This window comes from Grus americana, chromosome 15 (assembly GCF_028858705.1).
Source record: "Grus americana isolate bGruAme1 chromosome 15, bGruAme1.mat, whole genome shotgun sequence".
NCBI classification, from domain to species: domain Eukaryota; kingdom Metazoa; phylum Chordata; class Aves; order Gruiformes; family Gruidae; genus Grus; species Grus americana.
This window is the reverse complement of record NC_072866.1, coordinates 8848978-8872663: the sequence shown is the minus strand read 5'-3', so window position 1 is coordinate 8872663 and position 23686 is coordinate 8848978. Positions and strand designations below refer to the sequence as shown.

The 23686-nt window shown below is 54.3% G+C and overlaps 2 protein-coding genes across 7 annotated transcripts in view; one reads left to right on the top strand and one right to left on the bottom strand.

Annotated features, from left to right (window-relative positions):
* NHERF2 (NHERF family PDZ scaffold protein 2) overlaps positions 1 to 15557 on the top strand; it is a 40248-nt gene extending 24691 nt beyond the window's left edge. Inside the window, exons 3-7 of the mRNA XM_054842801.1 lie at positions 3240 to 3416; positions 6712 to 6865; positions 9025 to 9068; positions 9733 to 9795; positions 12721 to 15557. Coding sequence (XP_054698776.1) covers positions 3240 to 3416; positions 6712 to 6865; positions 9025 to 9068; positions 9733 to 9795; positions 12721 to 12879 — 597 coding nt within the window. The 3' untranslated portion in view covers positions 12880 to 15557. The remainder of the gene's footprint in view (positions 1 to 3239; positions 3417 to 6711; positions 6866 to 9024; positions 9069 to 9732; positions 9796 to 12720) is intronic.
* NTHL1 (nth like DNA glycosylase 1) lies at positions 15270 to 23664 on the bottom strand. Of its 6 annotated transcripts, none has more exons than XM_054842803.1 (6): positions 23543 to 23664; positions 22747 to 22994; positions 20471 to 20641; positions 19753 to 19912; positions 17300 to 17405; positions 15270 to 16605 (listed from the first exon to the last, which is right to left on the bottom strand). In XM_054842803.1, the coding sequence occupies exons 1-6, from the start codon at positions 23586 to 23588 to the stop codon at positions 16482 to 16484; spliced, it is 855 nt and encodes a 284-aa protein (XP_054698778.1). In that variant the 5' UTR covers positions 23589 to 23664; the 3' UTR covers positions 15270 to 16481. The 6 variants fall into 6 exon arrangements, with proteins under 6 accessions (XP_054698778.1, XP_054698777.1, XP_054698782.1 ...); XM_054842802.1 differs by having other exon boundaries at positions 23519 to 23643; XM_054842807.1 differs by lacking the exon at positions 23543 to 23664 and adding an exon at positions 23171 to 23260.
* Between the last annotated feature and the right edge of the window lie 22 nt (positions 23665 to 23686).

The following is a 23686-nucleotide window of genomic DNA, read 5'->3' as shown; positions in this document are numbered from 1 at the left end:
CCAGCAGTTGGTAAGGCTTTTATTGCAGCTCCCTCCACACTTTTTTTAAATAAAATACTGCATTGTCAAGTTAATATCTGTAAATGCGTAGTTACAGTTTGCAGCTGGTCCAAGCAAGCTCTGATGCCCACGATGGGTGCTGCCGATGGCAGCTCTCATTTGTGAGTGCTTTTTGAGGAATTTGGTGCTCTGGCCCCGAGGACTCGGGGTGGCCGATGTGTCTCTCCTGTGCCATAGCAGCAGCATTGTGGGCAGCTCTGACCCTGGTGCCTAGTGAAGGCTGGTCACCTCACATCCTTGTTTCTTCCCAGATGTTGGGATTCAGCTGGTCAAGCTGGTCCTGAGTCCTAATCCACCTGTGTGCCCCCAGGCATTGCAGCCATGGCCAAAATTCCCCCTGTTTTTTGTGCCAGGACTTTGAGACGGATCTCATTGCTCGCTGTCAGAGGGTGCAAGTGGGTGCAGGTGGGTGCAAGCGGCAGCAGCTCAAGCTCTTGCTTTGGCCAGGGATTGCTGAGTGCCGGCACTTGGCCCTGGGGAAGGCTTTGCTCTTGCGTCCCTGCTTTGGGGTTCGGGGGGCTGGGGTCCCACAGGGGTTCAGGCTGTCAGCCCCACGGGGGCTGTGTTTGGAAGAGCTCAATGTGATGAAGCACATCGCAGAGGGCATGGAGGAGGCGGTTTGGTGTGGTCAGCTGCCCTGGAAGATGCGGCCTTGAGTGATGGGCAGGGAAATGTTGGGTTTTTTTGCATTTATATTCCCAACAAAGGGCCACGCAGGGATGGAGGCACCAGTCACACCAGAGTCATCCCCTGAACTCTTCCAACCCACCACAAACCCCACCAGCTTGAGTATTTCATAAGCAGCTCGAGGAAAGCTGTGCTGGGATATTTATTTACCTCCCATCGAGCTGGCGGGTGCGTGTGGGGTCAGAGCAAGTGCCGGATGGGGCCAGGGGGAGTTTCCCCCCCAGTGAAGCAGTCGTGGTGGGGTTCTGTCTCCCCGTACCCCATCCCCAGGTCTCACCCCATCCCCAGGGCTCATCCCATTGCATTAAAGCCTGTGACAGGCAGTTGGTGCTGGGGGGTGTCTGGAGCCCCTGCTTGCAGGGTGGCCACGGTCACGGCTTGCAGCATGAGGACACGTGCTCTCTGTGGCATGAAGTGGGTATTTCTTGCTGGGATTGTTCCGATTTATCTCTCTTCATCTGTGGCCTCTGTCCCCTGCCAGCGGCAGCAGTGCCACCCCAGCTGGGTGTTGTGTGTGACCGATGGCGCCTGCGCTGGGTGCGGGTGATGGTTGATGCCCTGAGCTCCGCAAAGTGGGGAACCCAGCTGGGGACAGGGACATGCATTGAGTAACACTAATTATGCTTTGCCGTTTGCGTTAATGCGGTGCCCGTAGGTGCTGAGCAGGGAGCCGTGCCCCAGGGGTGGAAGGGCACTGTGGGCTGCTCTCTGTCGGCTGGTGGCAAGTCCCTGGGGGTGACCACTCTGCATGTCCCCACCTGAGAGTCCTCTGGAAAATCACTTCTTTGAGGGGACGAAGGAGACGGGATCAGTCCCCAAAGTGACTTAGCTGTGGCGACCCTGGCAGCTCGCTGGCAGTGCCCGGCCACCCGGTAATCGGCTTGCTTGCACGCTGTGCCCCTCCTCTGGGAATTAGGCGCTGACCCCGGGGTGCCATTGGTGGGCCACCGCTGTCCCCACGGGGAGCCGGGAGATCAGTAAGTGCTGGTGACTTGATTCAGCTCTTTGCTGCCCTCCGTATTTGCCCCACCATGACTCGCAGTGCCCAAATATCGCCTCGTATAACTGCAAATGGCGTTATTCCCTGTTGTCATTGGGGCACACGAGGACCCTGTGGATAGTCCGGTTCCACGGTGGCAGTGGGAAATGTCCTTTGGCTTGTTTGGCTCTTGCCGTGCAGGGCCCATGTGCAGCTGGAGCCCCTTAGCATTGTCCCTGGGGTCCCCCACGTGGGTGGTGGCCAGGCCAGGTCTCCTGGGCATCAGCCATGGGTGCCCTCAGCTCCCACAGCCCTTTCTGGAGAGAAAGCAGCTTTTAAGCAACATCGAGGGTGTTTTGCAGAAATAACCCCAAGGTGCTGGGAGTCCAAGGAGCTGCTGGCGCAAGCAGTTCCTGCACAAAGCCAGCACGGTGTGTAGGAGCCCCAGAACTGTCTGGGGATGGAGGACATCTCTGGGCATGCGGTGGGAGGGGAGGGGGTGCGGGTTTGGTGTTTTACAGTACCTTTTGGCAAAGACAGGAACGTGGAGAAAATTGCTGCGTGGGTTTTTAATTTGAAAGGAAAGGCTGTAAGATTTCACCATAAATGCAATCTGAAAAAAATAAGGTCTGTTAGCAGGAGGGGAGTGGCATTTCTTTTAATGAAAGATTAAAACTCAGCCACAGGGGGTGTTTTCCTTAAACCACAGATGAAAATGAACACCCGTACCTCCGAGGCAGGTCTTGCTGGGGATGTGGTGCTGTGCCATGAGCTGGTGCTGCGCAGCACGGGGGCTGGGAAGGGGCTGTGGGGAGAGCAGCATCCGAGGGAGCGTAATGGGCCCTGCAGGCCTGGGGAAAAGCTGGTATTTGCTCCCCTGGCTGCCCCAAGGAGCCATAAAGTATTTTCCATGGGGTGGGGGAAAGCGCTAAACTCACGTGTTCCTGTACTGTTCATCCTGCAGAAAGCTCAGCCTTTCCGTGCTGTGGGGAGCCGTCAGGCGTGGGGTTCATCACCCCAGCACCCAGAGCCCCTCCACTGGGAGCTGATCATACCCACGAGCGATGCCAGTGTCACTGGGACCAAGGGCACGGCACTGCCTTAAATAAATAACTAAGGTTAATCCAGTGTCTCGGTGAGCCCGTGTGCTTTGCCTGGGCTCTCAGGTTTGGTCCCCCCCTGCCTGGGGCTGCAGCCACGGGGCTCGGCTGCTGCTGGGGGGGCTCTTGGCATATGGGCAGATTTTATCTGGGCTGCCTCTGGTGAAGGAAATGCATTTTTTTGTTTTGTTTTAATTTGTTCTGGAATGGTTTTGGACAATTGATTTTCTAAAATAGACTCAATGAGAGGAAATTCATTTGTTAAGCTGTCCCTGTGCAGGGGAACGGGAGGACGGGGTGCAGATATTGTGCTTCCTTGGTAGCTTTATTTATGATTGCATTTGCTTTAGAGCAAAACCAAACCTATAAATTTAAATGTTTTGTCTCCCCGCAACCCCTCCTCTGTTACTCAGGATTTAAACGGACAGAAAGAGCTGTGCCCGCGTCTCTGCCACCTGAAGAAAGGCCCCAATGGCTACGGCTTCAACCTGCACAGCGAGAAGTCCCGGCCAGGGCAGTTCATTCGCTCGGTGGACCCCGACTCGCCGGCCTCCAGAGCGGGGCTGCGGCCCCAGGACCGGCTGGTGGAGGTAACGGCGCGGGGGCTCGGCACCTCCCTTCCTGGGGAGACTTTGGGGTTTCCTCAGCATGTGCTGCGCAGGGATGTTCAATCCTGCCCAGCCTGGCAGGAGCAGCAGGTCCTGTCCCCATCTCGCAGGTGGGAAGCGGGACAGCAGAAATGATGGGACCCTTGGGAAGCCTGAAGCTGAAACTGGCCCCCATCCCTTGAGCTTTTCCATCCGATCTGCCCCATATTGCTCTGTAATAGAGCCGTAAGTCCGATGTGGGTGCTTAGCGGCTTCGTGGTCCTTCAGCAGCTCGTGAAAAGCAGGCACTTGTGAGCTGGCATGGAGGAGGGTCAGAGCAGGCGAAGTGCTGCCCCTGCGCCCATCTGGGTGCCTCAGGGGTGGCAGCGGGATCCTGTGGATTGGGTGCCTGATGGGTGCCCATCTCCCCCCGCCCCCCGCAGCACAGTGAGCCCCGTACTTGGGGGCATTGCCTGATGCCGCTCGGTGCTGGAGCTGGCTCTGCTGGCCGCAGCAGAAGGGGTGCAGGGACATGTGGGACCTGTCCCACTGCCAGTGCAGGGGAGGGGGTGACCCCCCGCCCAGCCACCCTCTGGTCTGGCCTCCTGCTGCAGGCATAGGGATGGGTTGGTGCTGCCCAGCCGAGCTGATGCACTGCCAGGCAAGCGTTTGGAAAAAGAAGGGAAAAAACTTTGCAGAGATTTCAGGACACAAAATTGTGAAAGAGGGGGAGAAACTGCTCTTGGAAGCAGCTTTCTGGTCACTGAGCGCTGGACAACACAAGTTTTGATGCGGCTGGGAATCGCCCTCCGTTCAGCTTGTTTGCCTTGCGTTTTTCCTGTCTTGTGTTTTCCTCTGGACAGGTTCCCCTGTCCGGAGCTGCCTGCACTTTGGGCAGGGCTTGAGCAGCACATGGACAGAGAGGCAGGCAGGGGTTTATCTGGAAGCCGGTGCTCCAGGCACAGCAGCCGTTACCCCTTTCACATCTGTGCTGCAGGACCACATGGATGTCCCCTGCTTGGGGTGATGCATGGCCCTTCCCCATGAGGGTGAACCCCAAAACCCTCCCGTGGGGACCAAGCCATGGCCCTCACTGCCAGCTCATGGGGGGAAAGGGGTTTGCACTCCCAGAAGAAAACGCTTGCACCCTGCAGAGCTGGGTGAGTTGAGGAAATACTAAGACCAAAGCACTCGCCTGCTTTCTAGCACGGTGAATAATTGTTCCCCAGACAGTGCGAGCTGCTGCCTCTTCCCGGCACCTGAAAGTTTAATGTTGGGAGCAGCGTGGGGCCGGGGCCGGGAGTGGGGCACTGGTGGCAGCAGCTCCCGGCAGCGCGGTGTCACGGCGAGGTGTTGTGTTATTTATTTATCGGTGCTTGGCAGAGCGCCTGGCACACACAAAGCAGTGAGGGGTGAGCTGGTGAGCTCAGAAACCTGATCCCCTCCATAGCTGCTCTTTGGGGCTTGCATAAATATTTGATGTCCCCAGCCCTGCTGCACTGGGGGTGCTGGGGTGGGGGAGAGCAGCCCTGTGTCGCCTGGCCAGGCTGAACCAGGGGTGAGCGCTGGGCATGGATCAGGGTGACCTGGAGTGGCAGGATGCTGCTGCTGGGGACAGAGAGGGGTTACGAGTAAGCAGCTGAGGTTGCCAGTGAGATGCAAAGCCTGGGGAGGGGGTTTCCTTTCTATTCCAGCCCTTGCAGCCATGTCCTGGCCCTCAAGACCTGCTTCTGCCCCAGGTTTGTGTTCAGGCATTCCAAATGCAAAGGGGAGCCCGAAGTTTGGAGCTGACCCAGCTCAGGCTCTGCAGGGTTCACCTGTTTTGTCCCTTTGCGGCGGGAGCAAGCACCTGCCTCCTCGGGGTGGTGCCGAGGCTGTCGGGTGTCTCCAGCTGTGACTTTGCAGTGAAAGGGTCCACGGCTGGGCCAGGACCAGCCTCAGCTGCTGTCCCACTTCCCTGCGATGGGCTGCAGTGTCCTGGGTGCTGCTGGGGCAATGCCGCACTGGTGTAGCTCAGCTCCCTGGGGGGCTGCTGGGGTGGGGTTACCCCACTCCCGGGCTCCGTCCCTGGCATCAGTGTGCTCTGCTCTTCGGGGTCTGGCATGGGAGAAGGCAGTTGTCTGTCTGCAGGCAGAGGAGGAATAAAAATATGTTGATGCTGGTGATACTGGACAGCTGTGGCCCTGCAGGAGAGCAGGCGTGTGCATCCAAAGCATGCAGTTATGTCATGTGTGGCTTAGAAAAACAAGCAAAACCTGCTGTCCACTTCTAGAGAAGACCTTTCTGTGCTAGACAGCTTTCTGAGCTCTTTGATTTGTTTCGGAAAGCTGTACTAACAGACTAGGAATTTTTAAGAAGAGGTTACTCTGTTCCCAGTGCTCTCTGTACCACCAGCACTCTGCCCTTCTCCACCCCAGCTGAATGAGCACATCGCTCTGGTGTCCTGTGGGCAGGCACCTTCGGATGCCAAAGGCGGGACAGGAGGCGAAGGGTGGGTTGAGCTTTGCTGGAGAAGGACTGGAGCATTGAAAAGAGTTTATCACACAAAAGCGGGTCCAGCAGCAAGGGACCCGGCGGTGCAGAGACCTTCCCCTGCGCGACAAAGGGTGATTCATTCCCCACTGTGAACAATGCCTTGAAATCACAATTGTCCCCTCGCTGGGGGGAACAATCGGGAGCAGAGGATCACTTCCCCAATAGGTCCCGGCTCGCACGCAGGGAAGGGAGAAATGAATCTGTGCAGCAGGCATGAGGACTCGCCCACCGGGGACGTGGGAAATCCACGGTTTTCCATCATGGAGGGATGAATGATGGCGTGGTGATGTCGCAGCCGCCTGGGCAGGGCTGGGGAGCAGGACACGCTGGTGGTACCCAGCCCACTGCCCATGCACATGGTTGCACCCCGTAGGCAGCCTGAGATACTTGGGGCACGTCCAAGGTGAAGGCTGGGTTTGAAATCATTAAAGAGGGGAGCCAGAGCATTTTGGTGGGAGGTGGGTGGGTGAGGTGATGGCAGAGCCTGGGGGCTGTCGTTCCCGACTGGGTGTGTTTGGGATGTGGGCAGAGGCGTGCAGTAACATGAAGGATGCTCTGGCAGAGGCAGTGGGGGGGTGGTAGGAGGTTGTGGCTGGCTCGAAGAGGAAGGACAAAGTCTGTAGCCTTCCTGTCATCCAAACAGGAATTAAAGGAAAATCTAATCCCTTAGGGGGTGAGGAGGCTGCTCTGGGGGTCTGTGAGCCAGGACCAATATCTCTGCTGTGGGGACGGAGACTTGGGTTCTGATGCCGTCGCTTTGCAGGTGAATGGCATAAACGTGGAAGGCCTGCGGCACTCGGAGGTGGTGTCCCACATTAAGTCCAGGGAGAATGAAGCCAGGCTCCTGGTGGTGGACCCCGAAACAGATGATTACTTCAAGAAGCTGGGGGTGACCCCCACAGAGGAGCACACCAAAGGTGAGACCTCGCTTTCCCTGGGTGACCCTATGCCATTCCCGTGACTCATGTCGTGGGTGGGATTTCAGAAGTGACGGAGAGTCATGTTTCCCTTCTGTCTCATCCCTCGGTAGTTTCCTGAGCACCACCCAGCTATTTATAAATAGTGAGAATACTTTATAATCTAGCCAAAACCCAATTTGTTATTTTTACACAGTGAATAATTAACTTAGGAACTTGCTGCCATAAAGTGGCTGAGGCAGAGTATGGTGGGATTCGGGGGGAGCTGGGCGCTCGGCGAGTGATGAGCTCGTGAAGGGGTGCTCAGGTGGGACCGGTCCATCTGGTTGGGGCTGGGAAGCCTCTCAGATAGCAGTTCCTCAGGCTCCTCCATTTTCGGCTGCAGCACCCACACCCTGGGAGACGGGCTGTCTGGTGTCGGAGTGGATGGACCCGTAGGGACCGGGGGAGCAGAGTGGTCTGCCTGGGGTGCTGAGCTGGGGTCTCGGGAGAGAGAGTGCAGTAAATCCTCTGTTGCTCTTTGCTCCGGTGAGGGAACCTGAGGGTGCATTGAGAAATGCCGGAGCAAACGCTGTGTGTGCACAGGGGGAAGGGTTTCACACCATGGTGATCACAGGGGTGGCTGTTGCAGGAAATGTTTTCCTTGCTGTTGAAAGCTGGCAGAGAAAGCTGTCTGTCCACTCTTCAACCTGTTGTGCTGCTGCTCCTGCATGGGGAGGGAGCGGGGCGCTCCCCAGCCTGTCGTGTGTGTCCCCCCCCCAGCTGAATGGGGAGCTCTGTTTCCCAATACAGCCGTTCCTTATCTGATCTGCACCCCAGCTCCCTCAGATACTCAATGGGGAGATTTGTCCAAAGAAATGGCTCCAACAATGCCAAGAAGCACACGGGGCGAAAGCGGTGTCAGATGCTCCGCATCGGTTCGAGGAGGAGCTGGGGTGAGAGCTGTCTGCTGGCACGAGCGATAAAGGAGCCCTTGTTCCCTGGGGTGGGGACGTAGCCAGGGCCACAGACGCACTGGGGGGAGTGGGTGGGTGCTCGAGCCCCTGCCTTGGTTCTGCAGTTCTTGCTGCCATCTCGATGCGTTCATCACAGATCAGTGAGAATTGGGTCTGCCTGATTCTGCTCAAGAATCCCAAATTCATAACTGATGCTTTTGCACCAGCATACACTCAAAATCATGATTTGGGCTTATTTTTTCAAACACAAAGCTGCTCTGATTTGTGCTAGGAATCCCTGCAGCTCACACTGCAGCCCCCAGATCGGTCCCTCGGAAAGCTCAGCCGTGCCCATACGTGGTGCAAGGAGACGATGGCTTTGGAGCTGTGCAGTTAGCTGCCCTGGGTTTCTGCAGTTGCAAGCCACGTTTGGCACCATGCGCTGCTCTTGCTTCCCTGGATTTTGGGTTATAGTGACATGTATCCACATCGTTGTCTTCTGCTGGAGAGATGCACAGAGTGAGAGCTTTGCCCCAAGAAGCATTCATGCTTAACATAATTCAGTTATTAATCCTGTCACAATTAACACATCTGTTAGCCTGGGACAGATGAGTCATGGTAATGCTTTCAGCAATGACTTGATCGTGGTGACTAGCAGCTCATCTGCATAAAATTTGCCATCATGTGGAATATTATTAGTGCAAATTGTTGGAAGTGAGCAAACATAAGCCAGGGTACCTGGGGAGAGGGTTGTTTGCCGCAGGCTGTTGTGACACCAACAATGTGCTGATTTTGGTGAAGAATGTTGGGTTGTGTGTTAAGATTTCTGATTAAACAGCTTCTGAAGAAAATTACGTAATAGTGAAAAAAAAAATGGGAGTGTGCTGAATTTAGTGCTCATAGAAGAAAGTTACTTGGTCCCGTTCCTGGAAACTGGTTTCTTCTGATGAAAACAGGGTGAAATCAAGTGGAGTCAGGGAAATTGGAAAGAATTTGGTTCCAGAAGGGCACAAGGGGGATGGACAGGACTTTTGCCTGGGCTCAGAAGCAGCACAGGACAGAGACAAGAGATGAGACACGCTGTCGGAGCTGGTGGGGTGGGTGAGGGAGAAGGCGGGCTTGGGACGGCCGGGTGGGCGATGTTGAGGGGTGCCTGCCCGGGACCTGAGGCCAGCCATCCCAGCTGAGTGCGCTGACCGTGTATTTTCTTTATGTGATCTCTAGGTGTGGTACCTCAGCCCATGACAAACGGATCCGCACAGACGCAGGTGAGTGCCTGCCTGCTCCGGGATGCCCCGATGGCCGGGGTGGCTGGGCAGTGTCCCAGGTTAGCTCGGTTTAGGGAAACGTGTTGGAGCGATCGAGAGGGATTGGGGGTGAGAGGCCAGGCTCCTGGCATGCCGGCTTTCCTTGGCTCCCACCTGTGACTCGTGAGCCTGTCGGGATGACTCGCCAGCCTGCAGAGCAGAGAGGGATGCTCGTAATGTCCCCAAGGCCCGTTTAGCTCAGCTTAACGGCTGCTGGCTGCCTTCAATTGCTTCCTGCCGCAGCATTAATTTAGGGGTTGAACAAGGCTGGCTTCAGCCCCGTTTAGCCGCTGTTCCTGGTGACGGGGGAGCAGGTGAGTGGCTGCCCGGTGCTGGCAGGACAGGGAGTGTGCTCAGCCTGGCGTGGGGGATGTGGAGAGCAGCAAATCCCAGGGAGCTCGTGTGTGTGTGTGTGTGTGTGTGCACACATGTGTGGGCACGGTCCCTTCGGCAGGACCCTCCCCTGTTCCTGTCCCTGGACAAGCCAGGCGTTGCTCTCCACCTGGCCGGGCAGCTGGGATGTCTGTCCCCACCAGGATGAAGCATTTTTCTGCCTAGCTTTTTATTTATTTATTTTCTAATTCTATCGTTATGCAAATTGGACTAATGTTTTAATTTCCACTAGCTGAATGGAGGATCTACATCTTCATCTCACAGTGACCTTCAAAGTCCTGGGAAGGAATCAGAGGTAAAACCCCCAAACATTCCCCCTCCCTTTTACATACTGCTGTAGGTACATACTTGCCTTATGGAACTGTGTAACAATGCCTTTCAACGCACTTTCAGTTTTGTCTCGCAGACTTGGGTACACTTGTATCCATCCAGCAAGCAAATTTCAGTTTTCCTTCATCCCTTGCACTGTAGGCGTGCATGAAACAGAGCCGTGAGGTGTCAGCAGCTGCTGGTTCTGGTGTGGAGGTGGCCGCTGGGGTGGATCAATAACTCCTTTAGGTCAAGGGCTCGGGACCCTTGGGGTGGCATGTGCTGTAGCAGCACGAGCTGCTGTCAGAGATGTTCTTTCCCCTCACTGTCCAGGGGACAGAAAAGCTCGTGGGGGCTGCGTGGCCTCAGCCAGCAGCAGCAGATGTCTGTATTAACGGACGAGTTTTGCAAGGGTGCGGGTGCGTGCTCCTTCCTAGCTCTGGGAGGACTCATGTGTGCTCGTCCCTTCGGGCATCGTGACCTCAGGGAGGAGGTGGCACTGCCCCAAACTGAGCAGAGGAGAACGTCAAGGGGTAACGGCAGCAAGTTAACTGGTGGCAGCAAGTTAACTGGCGCTTTGTTGGGCTGTGACTCATGCTCGAATAGTTTGAAAGGAGATGTAAGATGAAAGGATGTCTACAAGAGTTTTGGATGTTAAGTGTAATTATACTGATGAGCTCCAGGGCAGGAGGTGAGGCTGCGAAGCCAGGAGGGCAGGAGAAGCTGAGCGTCGAGGTTCAAGTGCTGCTAAGAGAAACAAGGCAGGCTAAAATTTAAAAAAGCCAACTTGCTTTTAGCTTGGAGCACAAGTGCATTTATCAGTGTTTAAAGGAGCTGCTCAAGATAGGAGGAGTGCGGATTTGGTGACCTGCAGGGCTGGGGCTGTTCAGCTGGCTGAATGCTGCAGCGAAGGGCCAGGGAAGAGGCAGGCCTCACTGTGCATGGTGAACGAGTGACCAAAAGTAAACACAAGACATAGATTTGTATTCTCTCGGTGTTATTAATTTAGCAGGTGTTTTTTCTTAAAATGATAAGTAGGAGATTTCTAAAGGGGTCAAATTTATCTTTAGCGTGAGGCTCTGCTAAAAATAGAGGAATTGCCTCCATGCAGGTGCTCTGTGGGGTCTCTGCTGGTTCTCAGTGCTTGTGCCATCCCCTGCCCCGAGACGGCTGGGAGTGGGAATCTGACGGCAGCAAGTGCTCATGCAGCCTCCTCTGAGCACCCAGACCCTCTAAAACATCTCGAACACCAGCTGTGTCTGAGAGCCGTGGCCAAACGCCTGCAGTCTGGCATCTCCGTTTCTCTCTGAGCATTAAATAATACATATCCTGATCCAATGGCTGCTGCCTTTGGAAAACCAGGCTGTGTCCCAGCGCCCGAGCACAGCGGTTCATCCCATGGAGTCACCTTTGGGCCGTTTTGGAGGTTGCTGTCCCACCTCTGCACTAGAAACCAGAGTCCGTGGGGGGTGGCGAGGGGTTTGCCTGCGGCTCTGCCCCCCCAGCTCGTAGCCTGGTGTGCTCATTCAAGCCACCACGCGGTTCACTTGGCCTTTGTCAGCCAGAGCAAAGCTGGAGCCATTATCTTGCAGCGCTGGTGGAAGACCTGCCCATGGTTATCAGCAGGGTTTGTGAAATAATTATTTTGGAGTTTCGCATGCGTGGTAGGGCAGCAATGTGAGTAGGCAGGCTTTAAAATGTTTCTTTAAAACCGAAGGTCTTGACTCTGTGTGTTTGCCCGCTATTGACACGAGTGCAGTGTTTCCAGAGCGTAGCTGTGCAGCTCCGGGGTGCAGCCGGGCTCCTCGGGCACCTCCACCCTGCCTGGCACCGAGACCGGGTGCTGGCAAAGCCTCAGTAAGGATGTGATCAAAGTACTCGGTACAGATATGATCGATGAAGCAGAAGCTTTACATTGCACCCGTTACGGAGCGTGCTGCCCGCTGAAACCAGCTCTGATGAGCCAAGCCCCGGCAGGGACGATGCTTCCCAGACCTGTGGGGTTTGAGGAGCTCAGAGAGCCAGTGCTGGGTCTGTCCCCGGCAGGGATGCAATGGAGTAAAAGCATTTTGGCCAGGATGTTAATTGTACCCTGAGGATGTGGTGGCTGCCCTTCACCTCCTGCGGGACTTAGAGGGTCAGGGTTAGTGGAGGGGCACCTGGGATTTCTGGTCTGAGGGCACATTGCTGCAGCAGCAGTCACTTTAGCAACGACAGTGAATTTTCTTATTATAAAAGTACTTTTATTAAGCAGACAAAGATGCTGTTTTCAATACAGTTCCCGAAGCAAATACTGCCTTGACTGGCGTCTTATGGCTGCTTTGCTGGGCACGGCCAGCTGGGTACACAGGCAGGCGCTACGTCCTCCCACACCCCCCCCACCCCACGGTTAGCCGTGGGTGCTCTGGGAGCAAACGGGTGCCCGGGCAGGCAAACACGGGGGGGGGGCCTTGCCGCAACCCCTCCTTGCGAGCCGTGAGGCTCACCCAGCTTGCTCCCTCATCCCTGCTTTCTGCCTGTAGCAGGGACTTTTCATTTTCCCAGCAAGCGGAGCAGCTTGTTTTCCCTCTGGCAGCAGCTTCTGTGTTTCTGCTTTTCCACTTCCAGCAGTGGCAGCCACGCATTCTTCAGGCAAGGGGGGGGGAAACCCCACAAAACGCAATGTAGTAATTAACTCTGTGGCCGTACGGATGCTGCTGCTGCCAGTGAAACCACAGCCATGGCACAGGGGAGGGACTTTGACCTTCTGCTCAAAAAAACTCACCCCTACATGTTTGCTTGCCATGCACGCTGGAGGAAATGCCTCTCCCGGGGCTGTGCGAGGTGAAACGCTGCTGGACACCATGGCTGTGCTTGCAGCGGTAGGGGGATGCTGCCACAGGTTGACATCTTTTCTTCCTTCTCCACGCAGGATGGAGACGCAGAGAAGAAAGACCCATTTGAGGAGAGCGGGCTGACCCTGAGCCCAACGGCTGCCGAGGCCAAGGAGAAGGTGCGGGCCAAGCGGGTGAAGAAAAGAGCTCCGCAGATGGACTGGAACAAGAAGCGAGAGATTTTCAGCAATTTCTGAGCCTTGCTGGTGGCTGCCGTCCGCTGCTCTCCTGCCCCTGCCCCAGCTCGGACGTTTCTGAGGTGCCTACGCCCTGTCCTTCAGTGTCCATGTGAGATGCTTTGTGCTCTGCTCTTCACTGGTTGCTTTTACAAGGTGTATTTTAAAGTCTTTTATTTTTTATTTTTTATTATTATTGTTACTCACCAGCAATTCTCATAAGACAAATGTGACCAAAGCTCCTTTTCTTGCTTGCTCTTCAGCCTGGCTCTGGCTGCCTGCCATCCCCCAATCCTAGGAGAAAGGACTGGAAGAGTTTAACTCTTGTTTCTTACTTGCATCATTTAGGCTTCTGTTACTTTTTTTTGTTGTTGTTTGGAGTATTTGTTTTGGTTTTGTGGGTGTCCCAGACTGAGCCCCATGGGATGCTCTGTGCCCCTGTGCAAACGTCTTACAGCCTCATGCCCCCACCGTGGTGGGGTCCTGCAGGATGGGGTGTACCTGGCACCCCCTGCCCGGCTCCCTGTCTGCAGCGTTAACTACTCACACGATGGGAAAATGGACAGTGACTGTAAACTGCTCCTGTTGGCTTTGCTATTGAAACAAGAAAGTTTTTGCTGTTTTTGTTTTTTTAATGAAGTCCCATATGTTTCCAGTTAATTTAGGAACCTCCCTCCCCACCAGTGACTTCTGCCCCAGCAATAAAAGCCCCTTTTTCATCCCCAACAGCCCTGCAGAGGGGAGAGGGCAGGATTTAAAAACAAAACCCAAACCCAACCGCCCAAATGCCACAGGCCTCACCACTTGCAGCCATCGATGCAGCACTGAGCGGCAGGGGAAGGCAGGGAGCGGGGCCAGTCCTGCCAGCCCAGCTCCGGCAGCCTTGTGAGAAGACCAGAGCCACGAGATGCTACAAAACCTCTCTGGACAGACTTGAAAGCGAGCACAACCCAGCATCGGTTTCCAGGGAGGAACGTGGGGATCTGGCTGTAGCTGTGGGCTTGGCGCTCGGGAAGTGGGGGCTCAGCAGGGGCTGTGCCTGGGTGCTGGGTCCTGGAGCAGGACCTGGGTCCCACCTGGTTTATTACTTCTGGGCTGGGATTTGATGCCTCCAGCCCGTGAGCGTAACTGAGGGTCTGTCTTGCCATCAGGAGGGTGTCCTCCGAAGCTGTGGGGTCTCTGTGGGGCTGGCTGCAAAGCAGGCAGCGGTGTGATAGAGTGAGCAGTTGCTTTGGCTTTCTGTGGCCTCCTTTGAAAACAGCCTGCTTTTGGTATTAGAGCCTCAAAAAAGTATCTTTAAAGCACTACAAATTAAGCCTATTTAAGCTCTTTATTACTTGCCTTTGGCTGTAAAGGAGGGAAGATGACTAAGCTGAACTACACCACTCTCAGACTGCAGACAGAGGTGTTTTACCAGGGGAGGGTCCTGGCTGCGGTGGGGGAGCCCCTTCCTCCCCTCCCTCCCACGCCACACTGGCTGCCCGCTATTTCAGCTCAAATGCCGAGGCAGCAGTGGGAAGGGACTGGGCACAGCAGGACAGTCGAGTACAAACCCACTTTCCCCAGCTAAAAGCAAATGGCAGCGATCACTTGGACATCGATGACCATTTTAAAACACATGGCTGTGATTTTTGCCCTGTGTTACTCCAGCACTGCTATGTTACAAGCCCGTGGCCTTTGGGTTACTCAGTGTGCAATGGATATCATAATGGCTGTGTATTTCCTAAGTATTGAGCTAAAAAAGGTGCCTTATAACATTTACTGCTCTCCTTGGCAGCCTGTTGAGGCTCAGCCAGCAGCGGGTGGGTGTGGGGTGGGGGGACCGCAGCAGTGGTCCCCCACATTAGGCTTCACTGTGGGGAGCAGCTGATGCCCATGGTGGTTAGCTGGCTGGCAGGAGAGCATGGAAAGCCTCAGGGGTGATGGAGATGATGGAGATGAGTTCTTTTTTATGAAGGTTACTTTTAGGAATGTTGATGGGCTGAACAGGTTGAAAATAATGACTTTGGAGAGGAACCGGTGCAGGTGTTTGGCTATCGGTGACAAGACTGGCAGGGGGATGATGGCTCAGGATGCGGAGAGGTTTGCCTCCCCTCCAGGATTCTGCCATTAACAAGACACCTCTTCCTTACCCCACTTTGAAGACAATTACCTGCTTTTTTTTTTTTTTGTCCCCAAAATATTTGCTTCTATAAATCAGTAATCTTTTGAAGGAGCCCTTCTTTTTCATGGTATGCGCATTGCTTCCCCTGCCTGCATAGCCAAACCCCAGGCAGTGCCCCGGTCTGCACAGGGCAGAGCGTTCCCCATTACACTGACCTAAATGTTGTACTCTCCGATGCATGTCAGAGAGCAAAGACCTGTTGTAAATACCACATTTCTCATACAAGACTGGACCACTGTAGTTAAGGGGGGAAGAAAAAGAACATGTAGTTTTGGATGCAGATCAAAAGAAATCAGGTGTGCAAATCTGTACTGATAAGATTTAAAAATCTTAATCTCTGCTTAGTCCATGGAAACTGCTCCTGGTTAAAGCACTTATCGTATTTCTGACATCTTGTAGCTCAGTAGTAATTATTCAGTTCCTGTACATTTAACTTGGGAAAAAAATCAATAAAGTATAAGGCTGTCAGCTGCATTGTAAAAACATAATGTACACTGTAATGTCAGTAATAAACTTTGTTTTCCCGTGTACTGAGTACTTATTTGCTAGTTCCTCATCTGTTTGGTAGGGACCTTCAGAGCGGAATTACAGCCTTCTTTAGCACATTATAAACTTTGCTTCCTCCCTTGCCTGTTTAAAAAGTAGCTGAAATTATTCCTTTGAAGCTCTACAATGAAGTCAGCACTACCCTTTCTTTGAAGAACAAAACACAGATGGTGGTGGTGTCCCTTCTGTCAGCTTCCGAGGCACACGGTAGCCTGGCTCCCGTGGCCGCTGTAACCCTTGCTGGCACACACAAAACCCAGAGTGACACTGGCTTGTCTCCTGCCTCCCCCTGCTCTGCATTCCCCCCCCAGCTCTTCTGCTACCAGGACCCAAAGGCCACTTGTCCTGGCTCACAAAGTCTTCAGTTGTACCTTATTCATCGCAGTGCCCCTCGCTGCCTGGGCTAGGCAGGAGGCTTGGCAGGTTGCGTGCTGCCTGCTCTCAGCTGGTTGCTATGGTCTCACTCTTTGGTAAGGTCCCCTGTGCTCTCCTCCTCCTGCCCTCTGTTGCACAGATGCCAGCAAACTTCATGGGTGGAAAAAAAAACCCCACCACCTTTATTAAATGCGCATTTACAAGCAGCAGCAAGTCCAGTAGGACAAAGCATTTCTCTCCAGCGACGCGGGACAGCCTGCTGCTCTGCCAGGGCATGCTCAGGCATTCACGCAGGCTGGAGCCTTTAGCACTGACGCAGCAGGACTGCTGCACTTTGAAAGACCCTTTTTCCTCTCGAGGGCTCAGCCATTGCCAGTGGCTGCTCCCTCCCCAGAGATGCTGAGCTGGCTGCAGCAGTCTCCTGTTTCCCTGCAGTCACACAGCCAGCCCTGTGCAAAGCACAGCTTTACTAGGGCTCAGCTCCAGGCTGCTGCTGAGCCAAAGCAGCTTTGTTGCTCTACGAAGACTGGATGATCCCTCAGTGTCTCTTAGCAGCTGGGCAAATGTCTTGATTGAGGCACTCGTTGCAGCGAGGATTCACAGGCAGGCAGGTCTGCTGGCCAAAGCCCACGAAGAGCCAATTTATCTCGCTCCAGAGATCCCTGCAGTGAGAGGGAAAAACATGAGTTTTTCCGATACAGCCACTCAGAGGGGTTAAAGAACAGACCATGCTTTTAAATGGATCCCTTTTGCCTACTGCCTGTTCCTTTTGGTTTCCTGAGGCGCCTGGAGGCAGGTCCCAGCCTCCTGCTAACAGCTCTCCTAACCTTTCCTGATCCCTCTGATCTGGGGGGGGGGTGGGGCAGGCAGAACAGACACACCAAGAGCCTGTGGTTGTTCTCTTGTGCTACAGCATGTGCCAGATGTGGAGATGCAACAGAATACCTGTCAGCTGGCATTTGATACTGAAGATTAAGCATCAATGAAGGCCAGAATCCAACCATGGTCTGGTACTGCTGTGGCCATTAGGCTTGGCAAGGTCCTGTGTAGAAAAGCACCTGGCTTGGGTCATGGTAAACTTGTCAAGGCAAGAATTGGGCATCAAGACCTTCAGGTACCTGACTGCACTAGTGGCAATCGATGTATCTGATGATAGCCAGGAAACAACCAAGTAGCTGAGATGCTGCAGCAGCTCTCTGGGAAAGGTGGAACACCTGCAGACTAGTCCCTCATAAAGAGCAGGGACCCAAACTGCAGCCTCTGAAAATACTGTAAGCAGAACTGTGCAGACATGGCTCTTGCAGCTATCTTGAGGGGCTTGGTGTGGAGGAAGGAGGCTGCGGTCTCAGGCCTTACCTGGGCAGCCAGTCCTCCAGCGCTACCCGAGTTTCCTCGGGGTATCTGGTCTCCTTCTTCACCCACTTCAGCCTGTTTGTGATCCTGTGCACATGGGTGTCCACAGCTAGGAAGGGAGAGCCCAGAGTTTAGGTGGGGGCAGACACACCTGAACGGAGAGAGCACAGCCAAAAGCTGCCTGTCACAGCACACCAGGTACAGCACCCTGCACGGGCTTCTGCCGGCCGGCAGGAACAGGCAGGTGAAACAGGAGGGGAGGTTCACTCGCAGAACAGACCCGCTGCTTTCTTCCTAGGCCCAGAGCCAAAAGCAAGACAGGATGGATATATCACACGGCGCAGCTAGCGACACGCTCACACAATCTGACCCAGCCTTCCTTCGAAGGTTTGCATGCTCTGATCTAGCAGGCACAAGGCAGCCTGTCCCGGGTTCTCTTCCTCTGCGTCTCAGCTGATGTTACGCAAGTTGCAATCTCTGCCCCTTAGTTTACCCAGATGGAAAACACATTTCATAATACCTACCAACACAAGGGGGTTTGTGAGGCTTAAATGAATGTTTATAAAGTGCTTTGAGCTCAAAAGCTCTGAACGCAAAGTGTATTATTGTTAGATCAGCAGCGATAAACCTGTCTCTATGGCTAATTGGGCAAAACCCAGGAAATTGCTGTAAACAGGAAGACTAAGTCTTGCCTCTTAAATCAAAACTGAGCACACAATTATTTGCAAAACAGTTGGCTAGTTTGGCTCCCTCTAGACTTCCCTCCCCCACAGCAGGGAGAGAACAGACCCCAAGCGCTGTCGAATCTAGCGCAAGAGCCACATTTTGTACGGCTGATGGTCACCAGTGGGGCTGCGGGAGTCAGCTGCTGCCTGCACTGACCTTGGGCTGCATGCTCGCCGCAGCGGCAGTCATTCATCAGGTGGCACCATTCCTAGATTTCCCAGGGCTCCTCTGTTAAGCAGCAAATACACTTGGAATATTAATCTGTCCCCAGGGGCCCCCAGGCCAGGCAGCCCGCCGGGACCCTGCAGCTGATCGTCCAGCCCCATCTGCAGGCTGCTGCGGGCAGCTCTGCCGCCAGCCACGCTCCCCTCCGTGCTCCCCAAACGAGCACTGTGCAGGAACGAACCTGCCCTAGGTCTGGCCTGGGCCCATCTCCACCACAGACTTCCTCTCCCAGACGATCACTGCTAAAGCACATAGCTCCATGGGGTACAGCTGTGCACTCTCCTACGCTCTCTGTTCAATAAACATGGTAAATAAACAAATGTACCTGTTGTTACCTATTACCCAGCAGCAGGAACTAAAAGAGATCAGAAATTCTGTAGCTACAGGTTGCCTGAGACCATTTCTTTCTATGACCCATCATGAATTACCGATTTCCAATGGTAGTTTTGACTAAGCCCTGTTTCTGTCCTCTTACAGCTTGCCAAACAAAAATCCTACAAGATTTGTTTAGGCAGAAGCAACCCTGGAAAAAAATAACCTCAGACTATCCTACAACTATCCCCAAATCACAAAATTCCTCCCTGTGCTGGTTTTAGTTGGGATAGAGTTAATTTTCTTCATAGTAGCTGGTACGGGGCTGCGTTTTGGATTTGTGCTGAAAATGGTGTTGATAACAGAGAGATGTTTTAGTTCCTGCTGAGCAGTGCCTACACAGAGCCAAGGCCTTTCCTGCTCCTCACCCCACCCCACCAGTGAGTAGCTGGGGATGCACAAGGAGTTGGGAGGGGACACAGCCCGGGACAGCTGACCTCAGTGACCCAAGGGATATTCCATACCATATGACGTCATGCTCAGCATATAAAGCGGGAGGAAGAAGGAGGAAGGGGGGGCATTCAGAGTGATGGCATTTGTCTTCCCAAGTCACCATTATGTGTGATGGAGCCCTGCTTTCCCGGGGATGGCTGAACGCCCGCCTGCCCATGGGAAATGAATTCCTTGATTTGCTTTGCTTGTGTGTGCGGCTTTTGCTTTGCCTATTAAACTGTCTTTATCTCAACCCACGAGCTTTCTCACTTTTACTCTTCCAATTCTCTCCCCCATCCTGCCATGGCAGAAGTGAGCGAGCGGCTGCGTGGTGCTGGCTTGGGTTAAACCACGACACCCTCACCTCTCTTTCACTTGCCACCAAAGAGATTTCAAAGCATTATTCTGCTAGCACCTCTTTTTGGATGCCTGCCCAACTGGGCAATACTTGCACTACTTAGCAGCATCTGAGGGGAGGAAGTGACTGCCCTTGGGGACTTCTGCTATCAAATCTGGGGAAAAACAGAAGGTGGATCCATGTTTAAATCCTATAGCAACTCATCCTCTGCAAGTAGTTGAGGGTCTCATCCTTCACCCACCCAAATACTCTGCAGATGACTAAACTGAAGTGATGTTGCTCCTGGGGCAGCCAGATCAGACAGAATTTAGGAGAAGAATGGGGAAAACACAGTCTGACCTACCTATCCCAGACACGCTGTCCCAGGCAATGTTCATGGCCAAGTGGGCCATTTTGGGCCCAACTCCTGGCAGCTGCACCAGCTCCTCCACAGTTCTCGGTATGTCACCCCCGTATTTCTGCTTCAGGATGGCTGTCGTCTGCTTTATGTACTTCACCTTGTTCTGGAAAACCAAGGGGAAAGGCAGAAAATCCAAGTTGCCCTCCAATACAGGAAAAGAGACAAACAGCTCAGAAAACAAACCATTCCTGAGCATATGTTACATGTGAGGCCATGCACTGGAGTCTGTGGAGGGGAGACAGAGATCTTTGATTTCTCCTTGAAAACAAAATGCTGAGACCTGATTAGCTCTAACCTCCTCTGCACACTCCAGGCACTGCAGCAAATAATCTTGCTGTGAATACAAATTGCTAAAACTGGCGTAAAATACAGCCTTCAGCTCGACTCCAGGGGAAATATCACCACGGGGCATGGCACACAGGCTGAATACCAGCTGGGGGTGCGTCTCTCAGGAGCAGGGCGGGTTTGCACCCACCTCCTGCCTTCATTACCTGCTGTCAGCTCAGCAACTGGCTGCAAGTACAGCCTGCGAAGGACAAGTCTGCACCCGCCTTGTGCTCCTCTCCTGGGCCTCTGAGCTGTCTCAGACAGCTGCACGGGAGCAGAGGACCATGGAGAGGGGTTGCACCCGCATCGGGTGCTGCCACAATCCTGCACTCACCCTCCAGAATCCTACAGGGTAAATTATCTGCCCAAGTGTCGCATCATCCATCTGCAAAATACTGTCAACTGTGAGGCCATGCTGCCTCAGGCGCAACATAGCAGCTGATGTCACCTGGTCCTTGGTCTGGCTGGAGAGCATCAGCGACAGCAGAACTTGGTAGCGCATAACCTGGGGAAAAGGAGACAGTGAGACACCCCAAGATCTCTGAGAGGATCTGGCTGCCTCTGGGGCTCAGTTTTCCCATCCAGCCCCATCTTCAGTCCAGTGCATAATATGGACCTACCCTGGTTCAGCCATATCCATCTACAAGAGACTGCAAGGCTGCAACAGAAATAATCCATAACCTCTTAATTCTACTACACAGTAAAGGGAGAAAAGAAACACCTTCAATCTAAGCAGTCGGCATGTGTAAAAGGGCAGAGAACAGCTACTGTCTGATGGGATCTCACATTCAAAGATGCCAGTGCTTAGCCACGAAGGGCCAGACAAAGCTTTTCCTGATGATGGGATTCTCAGGAGACCCCACAGAACCTAGAAGTACAAACACCCAACGATTTTTCATACAACTTCTGCTCTAAAGCAGCTTCTGAAAATCCCACCCCTTTCCCACTAGGCTTCAGTAGGAACTGGATGTCTGGCTTCAGTGAGCTCCTTACAAAACCAAATCCAAAGAACTGGAATAACAGAGATTGGGAGATGAAGCACAAAACCCAAAAATTCTTCTGATGCTGTCATGCAGGGTTTAGCCCAGACCATTCACATCCTATTTTTCAATTGATTTTTCCCCAGATGCAATTCTGTCCCCACCAGAATGAGGAAAATGTTGCAACTAACGTGGGCTGACCCAGGATAACGTGGGATACAATCCTTCCTCCAGCTCTCTTACAAAGTTTACAAAACCACAGGTGCACCAGGAATCTCTGGGTGCATGGAAGTAGGGTAATCTCCAAATGCATGGAAATTGTGTGAGGAGCACTGGCGTGTGCTGAGAGTTACAACATCCACTTTTTCTTGGAAGCAACAACCCTGCTTCCCTAGGGAAGAAAAGTTATTTCCATATCGTACACCGCGGTCCCCCTGGCCCCACAGCTGCACTTGGTGTCAGCCCACGTGGCTGCAGAGCGTGTGACGCCGTCTGAATCCGGAGTCAAAGCTAACCGTTTTCCCCAGTGATCCAAGCCCAAGGCACAAAGCCAGCAATAAGGACAGCATTACATGCGATGAAGATGTGCAACTGTGTCTTCGAGACCCCTCCCTCGGAGCCCAGCAGGTCGCTGTGGAGCACACGACTCCCGCTGCTCCACCGAGCCTGCCTGCGGGTTATCTCCACGTTCCCACACCAGTGCTGTGCACGGACGGCACAATCCTGCAGCCCTGGGTCCCAGTGCCGCGCCACGGCCTCGCTCCACTTTGTTTTTTGTACTGATGCAAATGGTCCCCTCGGAGGGAGGTGTCATTTGGGGCCTTTGATTGTGTTCCCAGGCTTGGGGAGCACAGTGCCATCCCAGCATGGCCTTTCCTTTCAACCAGTATCCCTTTAAAAGTGGGCTGCAAGAAGGGAGGAAGCCAGCCTACGCTTATGTGCTGCTCTGAAGAGCATAAAAGCAGCCTGGGAAGTTTTTTCTAGGCTCCCCTCGCCTTCTCTCCATACTGTTTTTCCTCTGTATTACAGAGCCATCTTGCTGGATACTTTCCTTGGACTCCTATCAAGATTTTTAAGAAAACAGGGACATGCCTTCATGCCCTGCCAGACTGCCCCAGAAGACAGCACTGCCACAATACACTCTCAGGGTTTTCATGCCCAACTCCAAATTAATCCTGTATTTGCCTCAGCTCCTACTCTTGGTTCAGCCTGCTAACTCTTCTGGCAGCACTTTAAGCAGAGGACAACGGCCTTTCACAGCTGTGTTTGCTAGTTGGTCTCTAATGCCCAGCATGGGCTGAATACAAGCAGAGAACATCTCAGAAAACACCCACTGCCATTTCACAAGGGCTGTCTGAAGCCAACGAGCCCCGTACCGGAGAGGCAGCAGCTGACTCTCCTCTAGCAGGATGAACAGTTCTCTCATACGCACGCTTCTGCAGTAACCTCTTGTGGGACCAATCCCAGCCTAGAGTCCTGATATGGCCTGCGTTTATTTTTTGTTCTGGAGACATCCGAAGTGGGGCGTATCCAGGGGCAACATGAGGATGAGGGAGGCCGGAGGGCTGCAGAAGCAGGGCTGTATTTTCACGTGCCTGCCTGATGGAGCAGGGCAGCAGGGTGTTGTTACCTGTGGAGGTGCGCTGCTGTCATAACACTTCTCCACTCCCATCTCATCGACAGGAGCGTCTCTGTTCCTCCTCATTTCCCGGATGCGCTCCAGCTGCTGCCGCCAGTCCCTTGGCTCCCAGTGTGGTCTCTGGGGCTCGGACGTCCCCTGCTCGGCACCATCCGCCTGCCCAGATTCATAAGCAATGGCGACATTCTTCCTCCTCCTACTGCGCCTCGGGATGCTGGCTGTGCTCTGGACCTGGCTCACTGTAAGAGATGGAAGAGAGACTGTCAGGCCTGAGGGCAGGGGACAGAAGCCTTTGTCTCCCACCACAGCCCAGCGTCGGCCCCGTGTGCCAGCAGCCACCCGGGGGACCCCGACTGGGGCTGAACTCGTCTCCCCCGTAGTCCGAACCAAGCAGCAACCCCTCACATCCACCCACCCCAAGTGGAGCCAGCGGTGGGGTGAGGAATGGCTGGGAAGGCCCTGGGGAACAGGTGACAGCAGCTGGGGACGCATGTCACACCACGGGGACGCGTGTCCCAAGCAAACAGCAGGCTGCCGAAGCACAAGACGCGTGCTCAGGCCTTCGCCCGGTGCCACAGGCAGGACAGCCGCCGGGGTGCTGCCACATCCCGGGCTCCGAGGGGGACGTGACAAGGACGGCATGCCCCTGTGCCCCGACTGCGCTGGGCCCTCACTCCCCCCCCCCCCCGTGCCAAGGCCGGGCCGGGGCCGCACACGACCCCGCCAGCCCTGGGAAGCACCGATCATCCCCTTCTCCCCGTACCTCCAGCCGCACCCCTGGCCCTACCAAGCCGTCGGGCCGCCGACCGCCCACCGCCGGCCGCCGCGCACATGGCGGTGCCCCGGGCACTACCGGCCCCGACGTGCCCCGCGGCGGGCGCGGGCGCCGGAAGCGGCGGGACTTCCGCCGGGGGCGGGGCGTGGTGCGGGG

Bases quoted from the DNA above. Each gene is read 5' to 3' on its own strand.
- NTHL1 (XM_054842802.1), bottom strand. From the start codon at position 23,588: ATGTGCGCGGCGGCCGGCGGTGGGCGGTCGGCGGCCCGACGGCTTGGT. The intron at 20,642-22,746 runs GTAACAACACCC...CCTTTTCCCCAG, and splicing joins ACAGCAGCGCACCTCCACAG to GTTATGCGCTACCAAGTTCT. The intron at 16,606-17,299 runs GTAAGGCCTGAG...CTCTCACTGCAG, and splicing joins CTGGAGGACTGGCTGCCCAG to GGATCTCTGGAGCGAGATAA.